Source organism: Sceloporus occidentalis, unplaced genomic scaffold (genome assembly GCF_023333645.1).
Source record: "Sceloporus occidentalis isolate IW3139 unplaced genomic scaffold, rSceOcc1.0.p SCAF_8, whole genome shotgun sequence".
Classification (NCBI taxonomy): Eukaryota; Metazoa; Chordata; class Lepidosauria; order Squamata; family Phrynosomatidae; genus Sceloporus; species Sceloporus occidentalis.
Window position 1 is genome coordinate 53,513,321 of NW_028316988.1, and position 22,026 is coordinate 53,535,346.

The window sequence follows — 22,026 nt, forward strand, 5'->3', positions numbered from 1 at the left end:
TCCTTCACCAGTCTCAAAGGTACCAATACTGGTGTCATTCCAGTGCCAACTGAAACATGGCTTTTTATTAATGCCTTTGAAGTTTATCTGATTTTATCCATATCTGTCCAGGTATTTATGGTGCGTTACAGACTGCCCAAAAGGGGTGGTCTTGCACCGCTGCCGGTTGCTGTGTCCGGGAACCGCAGCAGCCAAACCGTGCGGTTCCTGGGCGGAGCAACAAAGAAGTGCCAAAATGGCGCTTCTTCCTGAGCCCTGGAAGAGGTGCCGCAAGGCGCGAAGCGCGCACTCGCAGCGCCACTTCCGGTCCGCGACGTCAAAATGGCGTCGCCCATATGTATGCGGCGCCATTCTGACGTAGTTATTACGCGCGAGGGGCAAGGCGCGTCAGGAAGCGCCGCCCCTCACGCATAATGACGGCACCTCATGGGCCCGTCTGTAATGCACCATAGTTTCAAACTGTTTTAACTTACTGTCATTTTTAACTTGTCCAAATATTTAATATATTTAGTCTGTTTTAAATTAATTTTACTGCTTTAATTTAAACTGATTTTATCGTAAGCTGCCCTTAGACTGTATGATATAGGGCAAGATATAAATAGTTTAAAAACAGTATAAATCAAAATAGCTATATTATAATATTTTCTGTTATAACCATTTCTCTTCCACTTGAAATTAAGTCCTGCCCACAGGCTAGATGGGCCTCCACTGTAAGCAGGCGTTGTATCTATACAACCTTTCCCCTATTAAATATGCAGAAAATCTTCAGAAACTGCTAATTAAGATTTTGATTAACAACTACTATTATAGTATTTTGATTAACAAGTCTTGCTATTTTAAAAAAAATGTTGTGTGTTTGTGTGTTTTATCATGAGAGGTAGATCAGGTTTTGCAAACTGACTGATAGCTGCAGCTACTCAAAATTTGGGAAATCACAGAAGTTGCAGTAATGCTTTCCACTTGGCTAGACAATACAGACAATTTTAAATGTAATGGTAATCTGACAAAAAAAAAGATTAGACGATTAGGTGACTACAATGTCAGTCACAATATCTGGTATTCATTAAGCTCTGGACCTGAAAAGACTACAAAATCATAGGCCACCAACCAAATACCAGGAATCTCAAAATTCATTTTGAAAAACATGTCTGGAACTAAAGTGGGGGGGGGGGGGGGCAACATTAAAATATCACACTGGAACCAGACTTTCGTTGTCTTGAAATTAATTTTCAGAAGGACATGCAGTACAAAATTCCATGCAATGCACATTTTGGATCAATTTATTTATTCATTTATCTAGTTCAAACTCTTTTCATAATGCTAAAAAGCAGCATCACCAAAAAAGTTGTGGTACCATTTCATTTTATTTGAAGATAAACAAGTTGTACAAGTAAATTCAGTGCATTTAGCTTACTGACTAGTACTTACTGTAAAACAAGAGTAAGTAGTTTTATTGCTTGCACTGCAACATCATATTCTTTGTCGAGAGTCATAGATACAATTCTATCCTAATAGAAGAAAACACAGTTTGAGAAATGGAAAATCAAAAGTCTAAAACATAGAAAACACTTATTCCTGTGAAAGCAAATACTAACCTTAAACCGACTGGTGAAGAGTTCCAATTTGGAATTAAGTTCTTTATTATAATAAAGTCCTTGTAAAGCTGTAAGACATTTCAGTCTTACCTCTCCTTGCTAAAAAAAAAAAAGGACGATTCAATACATGCAGAACATTTTCAGCATCACACACAAAATTCAACTGAGCATCTCTAAACGAACTAAATCCTCTGTGTTATCACAATTCTACCTTTTTAGTTATAACAAATAAGCTAGTTTCTGTAAAACAAATATAGTTATCCCCCAAGAGTATAACCCTTCACCATAAATCAAAGAAAGGCTGGGGTCTGAACAACCAACTTAGGCATGCTCACTTAATAGCACACATATGCAACACACACACACACACCCCTCAGCACTTCCTTCTTTTTAAAAACAAGCAACTGGTTCCAATGCAAGTTTTAAAAAATAAAGATATTTGGTTTAACTGGTCTTACTATTTGTTCAGTTATTAAATCTGTATGATTCTATGATCAGTGGAAACCACCAATGAACCTCACCTTATCATGCATTGTCCATCCCACATATTTTAAATAGCTGTCATTGAGAAAGGCATCACTATACATTTTCATCCAAATTCCAATTTCTTCAATACAAATTGCCCTTATTTCAGCTATTGCATCCCTGGAATGGGGGAAATATAAAGAAAATCAGAAGTATATGAAAAAAATGTTAGTAAGCACAAGCAAAGCTCTGACAATTGTACTGGCCAATTGAACTTACCGGTATCTATGTACAAATACACCTTTAAAAATTGCATTCATCATGTTTTCTATTTCATCTTGATTTTCTTGAAGCTGTAAAAATGCCAAGAACAAGATGAATAAATAGCTCACTATTAAATCAGTATAATTTTCAATAATATTTCAAAAAAGGTAGATGGGTTAATCTGATATCTGTTTCACAACTAAAATTTCCTCCCCTAGAGAAATATATTAAGGCCTGAATTCTGCAAATGACAAATGCATGTGGAATATGGGCTATATATGCAATATGAAGAAACTGCCATTAGACAGCAGATGAATTCAGTAGGCAAAGGCAGAAACTATGGCCTGCAGAACACTACATTGCACAAGGGACTGCAGCGAAAGCACTGGTGCACAACTGCTGAAGCTGTACAATCAGCACACAATGCAGTAAGTAAAGTTGCACAACCCACAGGATTCTGTGATACCACAGCCACCCCAATTCTCCACGCACACTGGGGCTTACAGTACAACACACTGTGAAATGTGCACTGTGCAAAGTGGAAATGCCATCAAACAAAGGTTTCTCCCATTTGGATGGCTCCTTGAGCAGAAGGTTACACAATGGTGATTGTGGGAGGAAGCGAAGAGGTCTATCTAGGAGGGTATCCCTGTGGAGCACCAACCCATGTGACAACAAGGGGATGCGACTGCAATCATGTTCAGTCTGTCTAGTAGGTATATCACCTAGACATGTATGTGTCTCTGGATGCACCAGTTCCAAAGTTGGGAATTCATTTGGAGAAGGATGTCTGATCTTGTCCCTCCCTGCTTGTTGATACAGTAGATGACCATTGTGTTGTCTGTCACCACTTGGATGGAATGGCAGGGAGTCAAAACAGTTCAGGTGTAAAACCAAAAGTGAAAGAGAAAATGCTGAAGGAGAGCTCTCTTGTTCATGCTACTGCTGTGATGAACAAAAAAGAATTGGAGCCAGAGGATCAGGGCAGCCTTTATATAGGAGGCGTAGGGGGCAGGTATCACCAAAACACCATTTCTACAGCTTGGAAGGCTCCGAAAATTGCACTGTACAGGAACAGAGGTCCCATCTTGTGTAAGTCACAGAGACCATGAAGAAGGATCAAAATGTTATCTGTGAAGTGCCACTGGTACACAAGTCATCAGCTGCCAGTACTGGCACTGGGCACACTAGAAAAACTGCCAGTCTACTACATCAGGAAACCTAAGAAGCAATGGCCTAAAGATAAGCAAACTAGAAACCTAAGGGCAGAAGGAGAAATGTTTTCTACACTGGAATGGAGACAACAAAAAAAGAGGGACTGAGTAGCCTTGGGCTCTTTGAAGAGCTTCTCTGAAGCCAAATGTCATACAAAGTCCACTTGGAGTGGAATGTTTTTCTGGCCTCCATTCATTTTTGGTTGTGGCTATACAGGAAATAGACACTTTAAATTTATCCGAAGGCTCTTAGCCTAAGTGAAGTGATCCATAGAAACACAGATGAGAGAAAGAGCTATAAAGAAATACCTTTCCACCACCTTGGAAATGTGCACATTGGTGAAGTTACTAATTTACTTTATTCACGCTCCAGGCACTTTTAATCCAGGGGTGGACAAAGTGTCATCTTTGTGGCCCCCAGTGGGTCTAAAATATCTATCTATCTATCTATCTATCTATCTATCTATCTATCTCCAGGATGCCTCTAGGAGTGCATAGGGCATTTCCAGTAAGTCTGAGATTCCCTGGGCACCACAGGGGTGAAACAATTTTTTCAAGGAAAAAAATGGTATAACTTTTTAAAAAAAATTCCTTAAAAATGTCCTCTAGGGGTGTGAGGAGGGGCATATCTGCCACATTTTGGGCCAATTTAGACCCATGCAAGGCCTTTTTGGAACGGAAAGTGAAGAGGAAGCAACTTCTCTTCACTTCCTGTTATTAGAAAAATGCATTTTCTAAGTTGAAAAAAGCATAGAAGGGCACCCAAAACACGTGAAGCCTCCCTTGTCCTCTATAAAGGGCATTTGGGAGCAAACAATACACACACACACACACACACACACACACACACAAATATTGCAGGAGTGGGGGCAGCAGGTGAGGCCCTCCAAGGTGTTCTGGAGGGGACTAATGCACTTCCCCACTCTTCCAGAGCTGCCCACCCCTTTTTACAGTAATTACCTAGGATAGTAATCATCACTTAATAAACACACTCATCACTGTTGCCCTTCTCTTTCCCAGATGTGCAGACCTTCAGAGTGCATCCACTTCAGTAAGAGATGACAGGGAAATTGAAACTCAATGGACAGCACACTCATTTTGCATCAAACTGTTCGGAGGTTCAGTTTAAAAAACCACTCAGTAAAATGTTATAACTATTCTACATTAACTGGAATTTAAATCTGGATAAAGGTCTTATTCCAAACTACCTTTTAAGAAACAGGACCCCCCCCCCCAATCCTTCATTTGTTTAGTAATAATTAAGTAACTAACAAAGGTTCTAACCTCTTTCCGTTTCTGTAACAAAAGTTCCAGTCTATCATTAGCTCGTTTTCCAATTATTTTATTTCGTTCTGCTTCATACTGCCTTTGTGTATTATCCATATTAATGCTTAGATTCAATGCCACATTCACTAATGCAGTCATCAGCTTCATTGCTAGAAGTACAAGAAAGGAGAAAAAGATTCTGTCATATTAGGTTATAAAAAAAATGACAAGATTGAAAAGAAAGACCTGAAGAAAACAACAACACACTAGTGCCGTGATGGTGAACGTGGCCCAGTTTCGCCATGCACGGGGGCGAGGGAGAAGGCGGAATGGGAACGTGCCCATTCCGCCTCCTCCCTGCCATTTTCGGGCCTCCCGCTGTCTCTCTAAGACAGTGGGAAGCCAGAAAATGGCCCCTGGGAGAAGGAGACCCCAGCCTCCTTCCCCTCGCCCTGCCTTCGCTCCCCGCAAAAGGGCTCCATGGAGTCCTTTTGTGGGGAGCGAAGAGCCGAAGGAAGAGGGGCTGGGACGCGTTCCCAGCCTCCTTCCCCTCGGCCTGCCTTCGCTCCCCGCAAAAGGGCTCCATGGAGCCCTTTTGCGGGGAGCGAAGAGCCGAAGGGAAAGGCCTGGGACTGGTGCCCAATCCCTTCCCTTCGGCTTCCCTCCCCTTCTGCCGAAAGGGCCCCATGGAGCCCTTTCAGCCGAAGGAAGAGGCCGAAAGGAAGGGCCTGGGACGGGTTCCCAGTCCCCTTCTCCTCGGCCTCCCTTTCCTCGGAGTGAACGGGTCCCTTGGAGCCGTCCTCCGAGGACTGTTTGGCAGCAAACAGTCCTCGGAGGACGGCGCCCAGCGGCGGGAGCCGTAGGGCTCCTTCCTCTGGAGTTTGCCGGCCTCTGAGAGTCCCTTTGGGGCTGTCAGAGGCCGGCAAACCCCGGAGGAAGGAGCCCAACGTCTCCCGCCGCTGGGCGCCGTCCTCCGAGGACTGTTTGCCGGCCTCTGACAGCCCCAAAGGGACCCTTTGAGGCCAGCAAATGCCGGGGGGGGGGAGGGAAAAGGGGGACAGAAGCTCCGGCCATGGGGGCGGGAGCTCCGCCCCTGGCACCCAGCCCCCATCCTGAGAGTAGAAGCCCCGCCCCCGGCACGCGAACTACAAAAGGTTCGCCATCACTGCACTAGTGCACTGAAACTGAACTGCTTCATTTATAAAACAGTGGTTCTGTTTGCACCCAGAGAATATTGAGCTTGACAGACCTCTCTTTGGACCTACCAGGCTGTCAAAGGAGTTTGTTGGTCCACTCCTGGGACAGCAATCACACTACAGATAGAGCCTCCCGCATTCGAAATGCCTGGGACCAGAAATGTCTTTATTTTTTTTAATCTTTGGATTTTGGAATACCTGTATTTGCATATACATAAATAATGACATATCGTGGGAGATGAGACTCAAGTCTAATCACAAAATTCATTTCTGTGTCATATACACATAGCCGAAAGGTAATTTTAGGTAATTTTAGACAACATATTAAACGATTTTGTGCATGATATAAAGGTAGTGTACACGGAACCCTAAGTTTTGGAATACTGCAAGTTTCAGAATCCTGGATAAGGGAGACTCAACTTGTATTTCAAAAAACTTAAATCAATAAACACATTGAAACGATGAATAACTATGTTGAGATGAATTCATTTGAAAATCGTCTTAAGATGACTAATTTAAGACTCATTGATCTCATTGATTTCAATGGGACAAAAGCAGAACTAACTCAGAAATACCTATTAAAGGAGCAGACAAAGTAACAGCACATGTAGATAAAATCAAATTTTAAGAAGATATTTGCAAATACTTAAAAATGCTGTGCAGTGCAAGACATCCCGGACAAAGTATAACATTCAAGGAGATATCACAAAAGCACTGCTGCCTTACTTCAAAAGCAACTGCATACAGAAAAGGGCCTCTAAAGATGATCTTGGTACATGAAAGGTTCTCTAAATTGAATCCATTGGCAGTTTTACTTTATAGTTGGAATTGTTTAATAAAAGGTAAACAAACTTATACCAGAAGTGGGCAACTTTCTATACTCATGGGAGCCACTATTTCATGCCCAGGACCCACTGCAGACCGTGGTAGGGTAAAATATAACAAAATTCTGATAAGAGATTTGCTTTCTGGTTCTTTTCTTTCCTCTTTTTTGTGTGTGGTGGGGTTGGGACTAGGGAAGCATGTACCCCATTTTAAAATAAAACTATGGTCTCCAGTAAAGTAAACTTTCATGGGAGGGCGAGGGGAAGTTACAAGACACAAAATGGTCCTAGGGAATAACAGGAAAGACCTACATTACCCAGCCCAGCTTGGACACAGAAACATGTTCTCTGCCAACAACTACATTCCCAGTTTCCCTTATTTCAAGACTTTTGAACACAGCTGTAAAAATCAGTAAGATTTGGAAAAAATTATATACTCGGCTGCCCACATTTGTATGGGTTAGGGGCATAAGAGCCCAACAAATGTGGAAAACCCACAAATAACTCCCCTCCGGAAGCCGGGGGGGAGGGGGAGGGGGGAACAAAAACAAACAAGCTTCATTTATATACCACTTCATACCATCTAAGCAGTGTCTAAGCGGTTTACAACTGAAGAGGAGCAGGCGTGCACACTCACTTTTCTCCTGCCCTCCAGTCCCTTTAACTAGCTCCCCACCCCTTCCCCAGGTGGATGGGTGCCTGCCTTCTCCAGGCACTGATCCGATTCATCCCCTCCAAGCCCTCTTCCCAGGCGGATTGGTGCCTGGGGAAGGCAGCGATCCACCCAGGAAAGGGATGGGGTCGGCACGCACACCCTTCCCGGATTCTACTTCCTGAGCTTTTTCCTGAGGGAGGAGGAGGAGGCGGAAGTGGAAGAGGAGTGTGTGCACAACCAGCCTTGACCTCACAAATAATCAAAACCGCAAGTGTCAAAGCCGCAAATGCGGAGGACCAAGTGTACTTAGGATTAATTAAACATAAAATGAACAAAAATTATAAAAATAGCTAAGCCTTACCTGCCAGTGTGCTAGTATGTCGAAATGCCCTGACTTGAGAGTCTGATAATCCTGTAAGTAGTGAAATGACAGTGTCCATCATATATTCATCATATATGATACTGTACTGACACTGCCGGACCAATACCCCAATGAATTCGCAAAAACTTGACTTAAATTTCTTCCACTGAGGACCAGCCATAGTAAGTGGATAATCTCCACTATCCTAAAAGACAGAACATGCACCATGTTAGTAACATTAGAATTCTTCCACCTCACTTTAACACCAAGTGAGGTCATGTGAATCCCTTCCCCAAGATACTTTGACTACAGGACCTAGGAGCCTTAGCACAATGATGCAGATGGGTGTTGCAGTCCAGTAACATCTGGAGCACTACATATTATCATCACTGATTTAGCATATAGGATATTTCAATTTAGATGATATTTCCTTCTCAAACAGAAGACACTCTGAAAATTTAAACAATCTTCAACAGTCATATGGAGCATTGCTGTTGTTGTTGTATGCCTTCAAGACATTCGTGATTTATGGCAACCATAAGGCAGACTAATCACGGGGTTTTCCGGGTCTGAGAGTGTGTTACTCGCCTTAAGTCACCCAGCGGATTTCATGGCTGAGCAGAGAATTGAAACCTGGTCTCCAGAGTTGTAATCCAACGCTCAAACCACAACACAACAATGGCTCTCATGATGCTTCCTACAACATAAATACTCTCCTTCTGCTATTACTGACTACAGTAAATAAAATAATTCAATTGTTGTTGGCCTCTACAATAAAGCTAAGAGCAAACACCCAGAAGGCATAAGGTACATGCACAAGAACTCAGAAAGCACACGCTCAAAAGCATCCCAGTCACTGCATTTTGTGTTAGCTAAAGTTTTCAAATACATTTTTAAGGACAGCTTATTATTTCTCAAATTAGACATCAAATGCAAAACTGAATCTAACAATCCCAATATGGAGAACCCTTTATAAAGCAATAGGCTAAGATTTTTAATTTATCCAAATATCGTTGTTAACCATTTCTGCCATTTTTATTTCATGGCTATTTAACATTTATTAGAAATTTATATTCTGCATCCAAACAAACTCTTCATTACAAGAGAGCTCTTCAAATTGCCCCTGTTACTGTTTCCATCAAAACATGACAATCTCTTTAAAGGGGAGATTCTTTCCACCCAATATCCACTTGTCCCCAATTTAACACTCATTTACACTGCTTATGCTTACTAACTCCCTCTGTACCCTCTTTGCATTGCTATCCTCCATCAACGATTTCCAAATCTGAAACAAGTTATCATGAACATATACACTTAAATCACTGATGTGAGTCACAAATAAATTGTTTTTAAAAGTATGTGAGCATTTTACCTCATCAAATTCTTCAGTCATTTTTCGAATTATTTCAGAATTTTGCATATGCCGAAACATCTCTGCTGTTACAACCCCTACAAGTTACAGATATTAGACATTAATAATGTAAAATTCCTCAGACACATCGTGTATCAAAAAACAAAACAAAACAAAAAAAACTTAGATGTGTGACTTTGTGTATGAAATAATTAAAATACACATAATTATATAAAGGAAGATAAAATCTGTTTTACTGACTCTTAAAGCACATATACCAAATGTTCTTGAACTGAGCAGGACTACTATCATGATTCTCTTACATTTGGGGGGGGGGGGGATGTGATTTAGGGGCATTCTATCATAATCCTACAGACAGTAGATTTGCCTCATTGGCTACTCAGTCAAATGCATACACCCAAAGTTTGAACTACTGGTTCTTCTTTTACTACTACCACACTAAGGATGATGATGTTACATCAACATCAAAAAGCAAGTTTTTATACAGATGGCAGCTACCATTTATTCTTTATTTTTACCAACTTAAAACATAGCTGTTTTTTTAAACACACACACACACACACACACACACACACAATAGCACAATCCCGAAACACTGGCATATATTTTCAAAAATAAAGTATGTCAGAGAAATGCATAATAAACTAAAGACGAGGGTACAAGGATACAAAATTATTTCATTGTTTGAAATTTTCGCCACCAAACTTTTCCAAACCACAACCCCAATTCTTTAAGATTTTCATAGATAGCAAGTCCCAATGTGATTCATTTTTCCCTTGAATTTGCTGCTGGACCTTTCAGTTGGCAGGGAAGGGAGCAGCTTGTACCCAGCAGCTACTCATTTCTAATGCCAAACATGCATCATATGACAGAAATTATACTTAAAGAAAACTTGAGAAACCAAAAGAGAAAAGGTGAAGTGCAAAAGCAGAAGAAGAGCCTCAGCTGAGTATGAACAGAGAAGCTATTTGTGAACAAAAAGCTTTTTAAAACAGTGCATCTAGAACAGAGGAGGAAAAATCCAAGGCCTTGCAGCAAAATGCTGATAAAAACTATTATCCCCCCCCCCCCCCAAAAAAAAATACTGGCCAAGTTGCCCAGGTCTAACTGAAACTAGAAGTCATCACCACATGAAGACCCACAGGATCCCCTCCCCGCAAAAAACAGAAGTTCCAAAACGCACACCTTACCTTTGCAACCTGAACACTGAATAAAAAAGTTGATGAGATCAAGAAGTGCTATATCCCTATCATGTTTGTAGGATTCTATCCAGTCGTCCACCACAGACTAGGAAAAAAATAAAAGCCACAATTAAAAACAAGAACAGCCCCTTCTCAAATTCTTACTTATACAGACACACCTCCATTTTTGCGGACTTAAAGTCTGCAGTCCCGATTATTCATGGAGGGGTGAGCTCCAATGGCTAAAATGGCACATGTGCAGCCATTCAAGTCAATGGGGCTTGAATATATGTGAGTTTCTGTTTTCACAGGGGGTCCAAAACGGATCCCCTGCAAAAACAGAGGGGCGACTCTGTGCAAAAAGAGAGAAAGGAAGTGGGAGGAGTCAGATGACATCTTTTAAGTTTTAAGACATAGTTCACGAATCAATTAAAATTAATCACAGTTTAGGATTCAGAGATTCCAAAAAGAGTGCAACGTTAGAATTACCTACCAAAATTGGAAGGGGGCACACACAATACTTAATGCAGATTATTCTTTTACTATAACACAGACCTCTATTTGAATACAATTATTGAAATTCCCAAGCCAGAATGGCAATGATTGTGGTTGAAAAAGTAACTTTTCTGACTATAGTTTGACATTCTGTCCAAATATAGCCAATATGTTTTTATTAATTTTTTGTAGCACCATATTCTGTGCTATTATTCATTCATGGCACATACATGTGGATATACGCATGTTCCCACCATTGAATAACGTGAGGAGTGACTGTGCACATTTTTTGCACGCTCTCTCTCTCTCTCTCTCTCTCTCTCTCTGTGTTGGGGGAAACTCCAAACCTCTGCAGATGGGAAGGGTCCTCTTGATTTCTTTTATTTAACATCAACAATACCCTTAAGGAGATAACTTAAGTGGACAGCCATTTCAGTTTTATAGATGTGTTTTTTAAATAACTGTTTTAATATCTTTCAACATCCATTTTTAAGAACCCTAAAAGCAGACTTACCTGCATAGCACTCTTGCCCATTTTAACAACTTCAAAGAGCATCATGTTTTCCACACCATTCTGCTGATGATGCCCATTCATTCGATTTGGACCACTAGGCTTCCCTCCTCCGTTTCCAACTTTGCCCTTCTCTCCTATACCCTTTTTCCCCTTCTTACAAGTCTATATAAGAACAAAGAGCAAATATATGCATTAGCATAATATTAGACATTACGCTGTATTGAAGTGTTTTGATATACACTGTAAATGCCCAATAGATTTTGGCAACGTATTTTCACCAGCTTTCACTGGATTTTTCTAGTTCCTTTTACAGCCTTTTCATACTACCCAATTACAGCACTTTGATTCCATTTTAACTGCCATGGTTTTGCGTGATGGAATCCTGTAATTTGTAGTTTCATGAGTTTTTTGGATGTCTCTGCCTCTCCAAACTGCAAATCCTAAGGATGCAGCCATGGCAGTTAAAGTGGAAACAAACTGCTGTAATTGTATAGTCCAAAAGAACTGTCATATGGCAAAGCTTTAAAAGCACATGCAGAGTTTATTAGCACATGTGTTAGTTCATGTTCACTGAAACAAAATTTAACCACAAAAGTCAAGACAGAAAGAATTCTGTATGTATAATGACTGTTTGACTCTCTATTTCATGGGTTCCTTCCAAAGAAAGCTACCTCCAAGTTTCTGGCGACCCTCTGGACCACATTCCTTTAGAAGCAAAGAGCTTCAGCTTGCGAAGAACCATCACTCCCACACCAATCACTGTTGCACTACACAAAACATCTTCAGAACCCATGTATTCACACAGCAGTATTGCAAACAAAGATAATAACACAGATTATTATTTTAATTCATTAATATATAAAATACTTCACTGCCACAAACAGTTCCTCCATATGAAGCTATTAGAATGACAGAAAACATATACCTTTCCTTTTCCTGGTTTCTGGTTTTTTCCTTCAATATCTTCGAAATCAGTATCTGAAGAAAAATGTGTTTCAGACTCCCTGAAAGCATACAAATTAGGATTTTGGTCAGAATTTCCTAATTTCAAAACTATTTTACTAAAAATATCTACACTATTGCTTTGATGTATAACGGTGCCCTCTGAAGCAAAATGAAGTCCTTGAAACATTTATACAAATATAAAAATGGAGGTAGAAGACTAGTATCAAAAAACTAGTTTCCTACTCCCCTTTCCAACAACAAAGTTTAATATTTCACAAGACCATGAAGAGGAGTGTCTAAATGAGAATGTCCGTATGCACACAATTCAATTCAAAACTTTATACGACTAATTCTCATTTTGAGAGGCAGCAGTAATAAACAAATATAGAGTAGGAAAGATTTTTTTTTAAAAAAATGTGCATTTAGCTCATTGATATGTAGAGCACAGAACATGTATACCAAAGCACACTGCCTAGCAACTTCTGAAATAACTTTTTGAGAATATGCACATTTCTTCAAACTCAATGTTTAAAATTATGTAACAGTGGAGTTTATCAGACAAGGGAAATTGGAAGTATAATCCAATGGCAATCTGAACGCAATCATGGGGTTTAACGTTATTGCGTGATAACCCACTTGCACACAATTTCGGGCAATGCGAAGTCAGTCCGAACGCAATCATAGACTGCCACACACAAATTCGGGCAATGGCATGCTATTTTTGGGCATTGTGCTAAACTAGCTACTTTAAGTGAATGCGTTCTGGCCCCACTTTCTTTTCATTCGAATTTAAGAGAAATTTCTCCTGTTTGATAAACTCCAATGAAACAAAATCCTTCAAATAGAAACTATGTGCATACTATGCTATTTGAAATCTCTTTTCAAAGAATAAGAGGATGGATAGTTAGTTATTCCACACTATTCACAATGTAGAGTGGAATCATGTAACTACCCAAATATTGCTGGACTGAAGCTACCAGCATTTTTCACCACTGGCTATGCCTGCTGAAAGCTACAGTCCAAGAACATCTATAGAGTTGCATGACTATCCTTCCAAGATGTAGAAGATTAATCCATTTCGGTTTTTAGCAATTGTAAACCCCCTACCCACATCATTTGCAGGAACTGGAAAACCAATACAATACCATACATCCTTTGATGAAGAAACTATGCCTTGCTTTCTGAATTAATTTAAACTACAGTCATCCCTTCCCTTACGGAGGGGATCCGTTCTGGACACCCCCCCCCCGTAAGGAAAAAAACGCAGATGCACAGCATCAGTGGCGCGCGGGGCGCATGCCACGGGAGCATGCACCATTGTTTTCTTCCGGTGCATGGCTCCCTTCCTTCTGGTCCGTATGACACGGGCACACTGTACAAACTAAAGTGGTTATGTAATACTATTTCCACTATTACTACTACCAAAAAGAAATAAAAAATATGTTTCATAGTTTTATAATTTTGTATTTGTTACTTACTGAAGCAGAGCAAAATTGGTTGTTGCTTCTTGAGCTGCTATCATTTCTTTATCATCTTCTGGGGCACAGATTAGAAATACATTCAAAAAGTAGGTGTAGACGATAAGTGTTGCTTACTTTTCACTTTCTCCTCTTAATGTAGTAGCCCTATACCTGTTGAAACAAAACAATGGTGAACTCTACATACACAGTGTCTTGTTGTTTGGATTGCTCTGACAAAGTATTTGTTGCAGCTTCTTTAAATAAATAGCCAAAATTCTCCCACTCTTTGAAACAGCCCTTCAAGATTAAACTAAAGGTCCATTTTATCTAGAAACCTGTTTTCAACACTAATGAACAAGATGATTCTGGGAATCTATAATAGATGGGAACAGAAATTACAACCTTCCCAACAACAACTGATATATGTAAGCTGACAAGGTCTTTATAGTAGATAAACAGAATTTTCAATTGTGCTGAACTGCTTGTCAATCAAAAGCCAGTGCTAATTAAAAAACTGATATAATGTTTTGAGAAGCAAACATCAAGAGTTACTACGGCTGTTATATTTTCCCAAACACTCTTCAAAGGCAGACCCACAAAGAGCACACCATAGTAATCCCATCTGGATATGATCAGAATAGAAGAACAGTAGGTAGATTAACATTATGCAGAAAAGATAGCAACTAGTATGCAAGCCAGATTTGGGCAAAGGCAGTTCTGACCTCCTGCATATGGAGAGTCCAGGAACACTACAAAACTGAGGACCTGATCCTTTAAGAGGAGGAGGGTAATTCTTATCTATCAAAGCCAAGGTTTTTTGTACACCGCTATGATCTAATTGGAATAGCGGTTTATAAATAAAACGTATTATTATTATTATTATTAAGTTAGATTGTACTGACAAAAGCCCACAAATCTGTCTTCAATCTCCAAAGTGTTGTCATTATGTCAGGCATCAGCCCCAGAACTCTACTATTTTCTTAGCACTAGAAGAAAAAGAGATAACTTGCATACTAATGATATCCAACTCCCTATTTCTTAATAACCTTCTTTGAGGATTTTGTGTAGACACTGTAGACATTAAGCAGTAGTAGGGACAAGATAGCACATGTATGATCATGCAAGCCAAAGGTTATGGGGCTGTGCAGAAGTCGCCTCAGCACCACTTTTAAGAGTCTACCTGTCAAATAGCCTACCTGCAATTTTAATAGCAAGTTGTCTATTTTTTCTTAAAAGTCAACAATTTCACATCTGAATTATTTGGGTATATTAGGTGCATAGCTGTCCCTGTTTTACCCATTTTCAATTTTACCTATTTGACCTAGTACTTGCAACCTATCAGAAAATAAAACAGTTCAGAGACATTATGTATGTGCTTTATTCTGTTTTAAAGCTTTTAGTAGCATGCTAACTTTATTCAACTCATCTCTTTTCTTTATTGACAAATCATGTTTGTTTTGCTAAGTTTGTGCAGTTTGTACTTTTCTCATTTTGAATTTTAACTCCCCTTGACTCTGTATGTTCACCATAACTGGCATGCTTGTCTTTAAATCAAACATGATACTTTTATGCCACATCAAGTTATACATAATGTACAGCACTGTATTTTGTGGTGTATACCTTTTAACCCAGGAAAATCTTCTCAAAAGTCGGGGGTCATCTTATAGGCCGGGTGTCGTATTATAGGGCAGGTGCTGAAACTTCTGAGCTGGACTGGAGAATCTGCGGTCGCCGCATATGGTGAGGGGAGCTCAAAAACGGCCATGGCCACATCCCCGCCATAAGCAGTGATCGTATGAAAGCAGCTACCGCTCTGATAGTCTTGGAGACAGGGAGCACTGGGCAGGCAGGGAGAGCTGACCAATCCAAGCAGGCTTTGTATACAACAAGGTTTCCTGCTAAGGACCTGCATGTCATAAGCATTTGAATTTAAATTATCATATTGAAATCAAATCTGACGTTTTTTAATTTGTATTTGGTGTGCGTTGGAAGAGGGGTAGTCTTATACGGTGAGTACATCCCAAACTCTATATTTTAACTGGAAAAGTTGGGGGTCATCTTATACGCCCAGTTGTCTTATACGCTGGAAAATACGGTACTTTGTTTTCCTACAGTGACTTTCAATCTGTAAAAGAAGCTAAAATCACATTTTCCAAATTTTTCCAAAGATTTCAATTTTTTTCCAGGATTACAATGTTATCTTTTAAAACATTTAGGAATTTTGTTCTTCCTGCTATTCATGCAGCTACCCCTATGTCCACAACCTGCAGAGTTTGTAGAGATCATCTGAGATATAACAATACATAATTGTCAACTACTTACGTTAATCAGATTCCCTTTTCTGAATTCTCCCACTGTCTTTTTGCTCAGTTATCCTATGTTTTTCATTTTAAGTTGTAATGTTTTGTACTGACTACTTATTCTTACAATTTTACTATAAAGAGCTAGGGAAAATAATGCAACTTTCTATATGTAATAAGCAGATTGCTTTCTATAGTACAGAAAAGAAGCCTAAGGAAAAAGACACACACGCTGCTACCAAAAAATACTTCAGACATTTAACTAGTCACTTCAAGTACATATGTGTGAATCTATTGTCAAGTTATACATTAATAACTACATTCTCACTGATTCAACAGTTAACATCTAGGGATAAACTATTCAGTTTAAAACAAACAAAAAATATTCTCCAATGACTGAACACATAAAGCAAATTGAAAAAGCGTAAATTAACAGTGCTGACAAGACTATGATTTTAATCGCCAACATCTGTGTAGAACAATACCATGATGGTTATTGGTTAATCACCATATTGTCTTTAAAACAGAATAAACCCTCAAGCACCATGCATGAGGCTGCAACTCCTAAACAAACTCCCAAACTAAAGATCACAAACAAAAGTTTGAGGCTTGCCTAAGTTTCAAACTAAATCATGAAACCATACAGTGCTGAAAATGACTGTAAAAAAACCACACTGTAAAAATTGTAAACCAGAGGGGAAATCCTGGCAGGGAAATCTATAGAAATTTATTGCTCGGTCCAAAGACCATTGCAAACCATTGCTTCTCCTGGCAGGGAGAAGCAGCTAAAATTCAGATTGCCACTAAGTGATGCTAAAACATAATCAGCTTAGTTTTTTTAAAAAGAAAATGTATCATGCTGAAAGATCACTTGGTGGAGCTCTAGCCCAAAGCTAAAGAAGACAGGTCACTAAGACATAGCTATTTCTTGACAGGAAGTTTAAATATAATTGCAAACAGAAAACAGTATCTGAATTCGGAAATCCTAAAGACAAATTACTGAAAAGTGGAAATGTAGCGTTTTAATTAGGCTGGGCTTAGTACATTCATGCCCAGTACAATAAGTGAGTGTTAGAGAACAGAGGAGGGGAACTACTAGTGCTTTCACAAAATGGGATAACCGCAATTTGTTTAATAATGAAGCTCAGCCATTAGTATTGTTGTTAACTGCTATCAAGTTCACTCCTTTCACTTATGGAGACCCCATGAATTTGAGACCTACAAGTCACCCTATCCTCAACAGCCCTGCTCAGATCTTGCACTCAGGGTCTTGGCTTCTCTGAGTCTATCCATCTAAAATGTGGTCTTCCTCTTTTCCTACTGCCTTCTACCTTATCAAGTATCATTATCTTTTCTAGTGAATTGTGTCTTTTCACGGTATGTCCCAAGTACAACAGTTTCAGTTTAGTCAATGTGGATTCTCGGGAGAGTTCAGCTTCATTTCCTCTAGGACCTATTCATCTGTCTTTTTAGCAGCCCACTGTACCTGTAGAATTCTTTCCTAACATCACATTTCAAAGGAGTCAGCTTTCTTCATTGTCCAACCTTCACAACCATACTTAGAAACTGGAAATATGGTAACACAGGTAATCCTAACTTCAGTATTCAATGATATATCTTTATACTTCAGGATCTTGTCTAATCCTTCATAGTTGCCCTTCCAAGTTCTCGTCTTCCTCTGATTTCTGGAATGGCGTCTCCATTCTGATTAGTGACTGAACCAAGCCATGGAAAATCCTGAACTATTTCAATGTCCCCATCATCTACTTTAAAGTTATGTAAATCATCTATGGTCATTATTTTTGTTTTCTTAATGTTCAACTGTAAACCTGGTCTTCACACTTTCTTTCTTGATTTTCTTCAGTAAATGTTCCTAGTCTTTGCTATATTCTCTTAGTAGTATGGTGTCATCTGCATATCTTAAATTGTTGACATTTATTCCTCTAATTTTTACATCTCCTTCCTCTCTTAATCTAATCCCTCCTGACTCCTTTGCCAACTGGAAGCCACAAAGACATTGCTATAACCTATAAAGCAACAACTGATTTTTCCCCCAAAATTCTTTGGTGTGCTCTATTAGTTAACTCTGAGGGAAAGCAGACTGGGAAAGTAGAGCCAGTACAGTGATAGAAGTGCTGGATTAAGATTCTGGGATACCAGGCTACAAAAAAACAAACAAAAAAACCCCACACAAACAAACAAACAAACCAAAACCCTCAGCCATAGAGGGCCCTCTGGGTGACCTTGGGAGGGTCTCTCTCAGCCTTAGAGGAAGACAATGGCAAACTTCCTTTCACTAAATCTTGCCAAGAAAAATCAGAGTTGTATTGTAGACACATCAGACAACAAGATTAGATTGTTACAGAAGCATTTCAACCCATACACACAATATGATTGTAGTATATTGTTACGTTTCTGAAAGAAACTTAGAGCCTATACAGACCGGCACTTTGTGCCAGCCTGTGGGTGGAGTTAAGGTGCAGCATCTGCACGCTGGACTCCCAAACCCCACCCCTAGGGCACCATTTTAGCACATGCCAGTCTACAAAGCATGTGCCATCATGACATCCCTCCGGTGCTGCATCCACCTGATGTATACACTTTTTGCAGCTCCTTTTTTGCGCTCTCCAGAGACCGGATCAGGGCCGCAAGGTGAGGCTGCCGCGGCCCCGATACAGCCAGTAAAGGGGTGACTGCATGCCACTCATCTGTACAGCCCCTTACTTACCCATCTTCAGAGAGAAAGTTCAGAGTTAAATATACTGACATCCACCAAAATGTAACATCTACTGAACACAACAAAATCATTATCATTGAGAGGAGCAAGGTAACAAAGAAGAGCCACTAAATTAGTAATTCCCCAAAATACATATTTATCAACAAAGGCAATAAAATATTTTAAAGAAAGCACAGCAGTTTCTCTCCAAATTTTCTGTTGATAGCACATGATTGGTCTCCCTCTCACACATACATCCATAGCTCAGACTGGTACTTTTTAAGGCACCAGTCACTTTGTTCATAACTCTGATCACCCAACATATCATTATTTATTACTGCTAGTGCAGTCCAGAAAGGAATTGCTTATTGGTTAGTGTTAGTTACTGGTTGGTAACAAGTTGCCGTTATTGTTAATACTGTGTTGTTGGACAATGCAGAGAAATGTTCTCTGGCTTCAAACAAGTGGTCATTTCAGATATTACACCTTTGGAAATTATGAAGGGAAATGCCTAGATGACCCTCACGACACTTTTGAAAGCTATGATTCTCCTCACACAGTTATTCAGACTGTCATCATACATATCTAGTAATGAGTGAAATATAGGAAGCCTATTCTTGATCCACTGAAAAGAAGTGAAACATAGCAATGATTGTTACTGACAAACTCATTACTGTGAAAACTAATCAGTTGTAAACGTAAGTCATTATAGTGAGTTAGTCCCTATATCATATGATCAAGGAGCAATGTGGACCAGTTATCTAGGACAAATGACAACCTTTATATCACTTCACACATAATGTTATACGTTTAGCTAGGAGTCATCACAAGTTGGAGAGCCAGTGTGGTGTAGTGCTTTGAGTGTTGGACTAGGACACTGGGAGACCAGAATCCGAGTCCTCACTCAGCCATGGAAACCCACTGGCTGTCCTTAGGCAAGTCACACTCTCTCAGTCTCAGATGACGACACAGGCAAATCCCCTCTGAACAAATTCTGCCAAGAAAACCCTGTGATAAATTTAATTTAGGATTGTCATAAGTCAGAAATGACTTGAAGGCACACAATATGACAGATTAAGTAGTTTGGCATTGCCATCCTCTGAAGCTGAGAGACTGTGACTTGTCTAAGACCATCCAGTGGGTTTACATGGCTACGGCAGGATTGAAACGGTAGTCTTCAGAGTCGTATGTAGTCCAATGCTGAAACAACTACACCACAATGACTACCGTTCTGTCACGCCCCTACCAAGCTAGCGTTTGAGGCTGATTTTGCACTCTTAGTTAGCTATAGAAGTGACAACCAAGGTCTGTGTATACTGGGAAGCTTTTACTTTTTTAGCAGCATGTGTTGAGCCTACTATAGCTGTGTGTTCCTGCCTACAACAGGCATAATAAACAGCAGCTACCACCAAAATTCTTTGCTGAGCAGGTGTGAACAGCAAAACACAGAGAAAGGGGGAGAGTGGATAAACCTGCACTATCAGCTCCCTCCAGCATGTTAAAAAGCATGTATCTGCTGCCAAAATGGAAATAAGAAAAGTAGAGACTCATGAACAAAGCTGGGGGGGAGGGGGATTCCTGGATGTATTTTGGTTGAAATTTTCAAATATTTCTGTTCACTCATGTAAGGTTTACCTGTGCATACTGACAGTTTTGAGGATAAATGTTTATTTAAATGTGTACAACTGCTCTTTTTTATGTGGTGCAGGAATTTATCCCTATTCTTTACATGTTATTTCTTCTTCTGGCACCAAAGTTTCTGTTAAAGAAATAATAATATGAAACACATCTATTTTCTTCACTGAGGTTTGTGTGTGAGCAAGTGCCTTCAAGTCGCTTATCGACTTACAATGACCCCATGGATTTCATAGGGTTTTCTTAGGCAAGGAATACTCAGATATGGTTTTGCCAGTTCCTTCCTCTGAAATATAGTCCACAGCACCTGATATACCTGGGCTAAAAATATAGCTAAATATGAGCTATATTTTGAGAGCTAAAGCAAGCAATTCTAAGATTTAAGGTTGGAATCTCTTTGGTCTCAATTAGAGTAAGACCCATTAAATGAATTGTTGAATGGTGAGTGAACACATGGGTAAATCCAATTAATTTTGTGGGTCTATGCAAAAGTAACAATAAGATTTAGTCCACTGCATGCTTTCCCTACATAAAACATGCCTGCCTTTGTATACTTTTATAGAATTTGAAAATACAAATAATGGACAATGGCTTCACAGTTTGTATATGATGGAAGCAACGGGGTTTACACAGCAAATATACCAAAGATCACAAAAATATACATATTTTTTCTTACTGCTTACAATCCTAACCAATCTACGCTGGGACACAATTAAAATGAGCACAATGGATGAATCCAGACTTCCACACGTGTCAGCAAGGTTATTTACTCTTTCAAATGTGTATGTATTCAGGTAATGTGTGTACAGTCTGTGCAGATGTTCCATACATGAACTTGAAATTGTACACTATATTAATTGCACTATTACTTCTTTCTATGTCCCTCCTACTAATTCCAACACCACTGCCTTGCACAGCAACATTTCTATGCATCATGTATGGTTCTGCTTTAGGTTTTTATCATCACCTCTGACGATTACATTTCCCCATCAACCAAGATTCATGGATTCCCTTCATAACCAAAGAACACTGCTTTCTTTGCAATGCATGGGATGGGAAATCCATAGGATAGGCATGGGAAATCTTCTTCAACCTAAAAGGCAAGCACAATGGGTGTTGCGAGCCAGCAGCTGGCAGGGCCACATGCCAAAGTGGGAGAAGCATACATATGTTCACTCTTCCCCAATTTTTGAAGAGAAACCAGCATTCTATTCAGGCTTTTTAAAAGCCTGTTAGTAGCAAGAGAGAGACAAACATCTGAATGATCATCAACAATGGGAAGATAGCTTAGCGCCTTTCCATTTCCCAATACAGCAACAATGAATGGGGGCTCTTTTAAAAATCAAACTGGATTGTGTTGAGAAGGGAAAGAAGATAGAACATCTATTATCTGGGGATTAGGGAGAGGGCTTCATGAGAGAGGCCAGTTTGGATGAACCCCATCTATAGGCCCAATGCTTTCCATAGGAGCTACGGGACAGCACTGTAACCTGGGAAGTGTAATTTCTGAAAGATGTCCAACTCATATTCTCTTAGCCTCAGAGGAAGGCAATGGCAAACCCACTCTG

At 39.8% G+C, this 22,026-nt stretch overlaps 1 protein-coding gene across 2 annotated transcripts in view; it reads right to left on the reverse strand.

Annotated features, from left to right (window-relative positions):
* LOC149308927 (cohesin subunit SA-2) overlaps window positions 1-22,026 on the reverse strand; it is a 69,841-nt gene that overhangs the window by 25,137 nt on the left and 22,678 nt on the right. For both annotated transcript variants that reach the window (XM_089536707.1, XM_089536706.1), the window contains exons 2-12: window positions 13,826-13,978; window positions 12,328-12,406; window positions 11,403-11,564; window positions 10,403-10,499; window positions 9,213-9,289; window positions 7,841-8,045; window positions 4,823-4,974; window positions 2,340-2,413; window positions 2,117-2,240; window positions 1,596-1,694; window positions 1,429-1,508 (exon numbers count right to left, since the gene is read on the reverse strand). In XM_089536707.1, coding sequence (XP_089392833.1) covers window positions 1,429-1,508; window positions 1,596-1,694; window positions 2,117-2,240; window positions 2,340-2,413; window positions 4,823-4,974; window positions 7,841-8,045; window positions 9,213-9,289; window positions 10,403-10,499; window positions 11,403-11,564; window positions 12,328-12,406; window positions 13,826-13,869 — 1,193 coding nt within the window. In that variant the 5' untranslated portion in view covers window positions 13,870-13,978. The remainder of the gene's footprint in view (window positions 1-1,428; window positions 1,509-1,595; window positions 1,695-2,116; window positions 2,241-2,339; window positions 2,414-4,822; window positions 4,975-7,840; window positions 8,046-9,212; window positions 9,290-10,402; window positions 10,500-11,402; window positions 11,565-12,327; window positions 12,407-13,825; window positions 13,979-22,026) is intronic.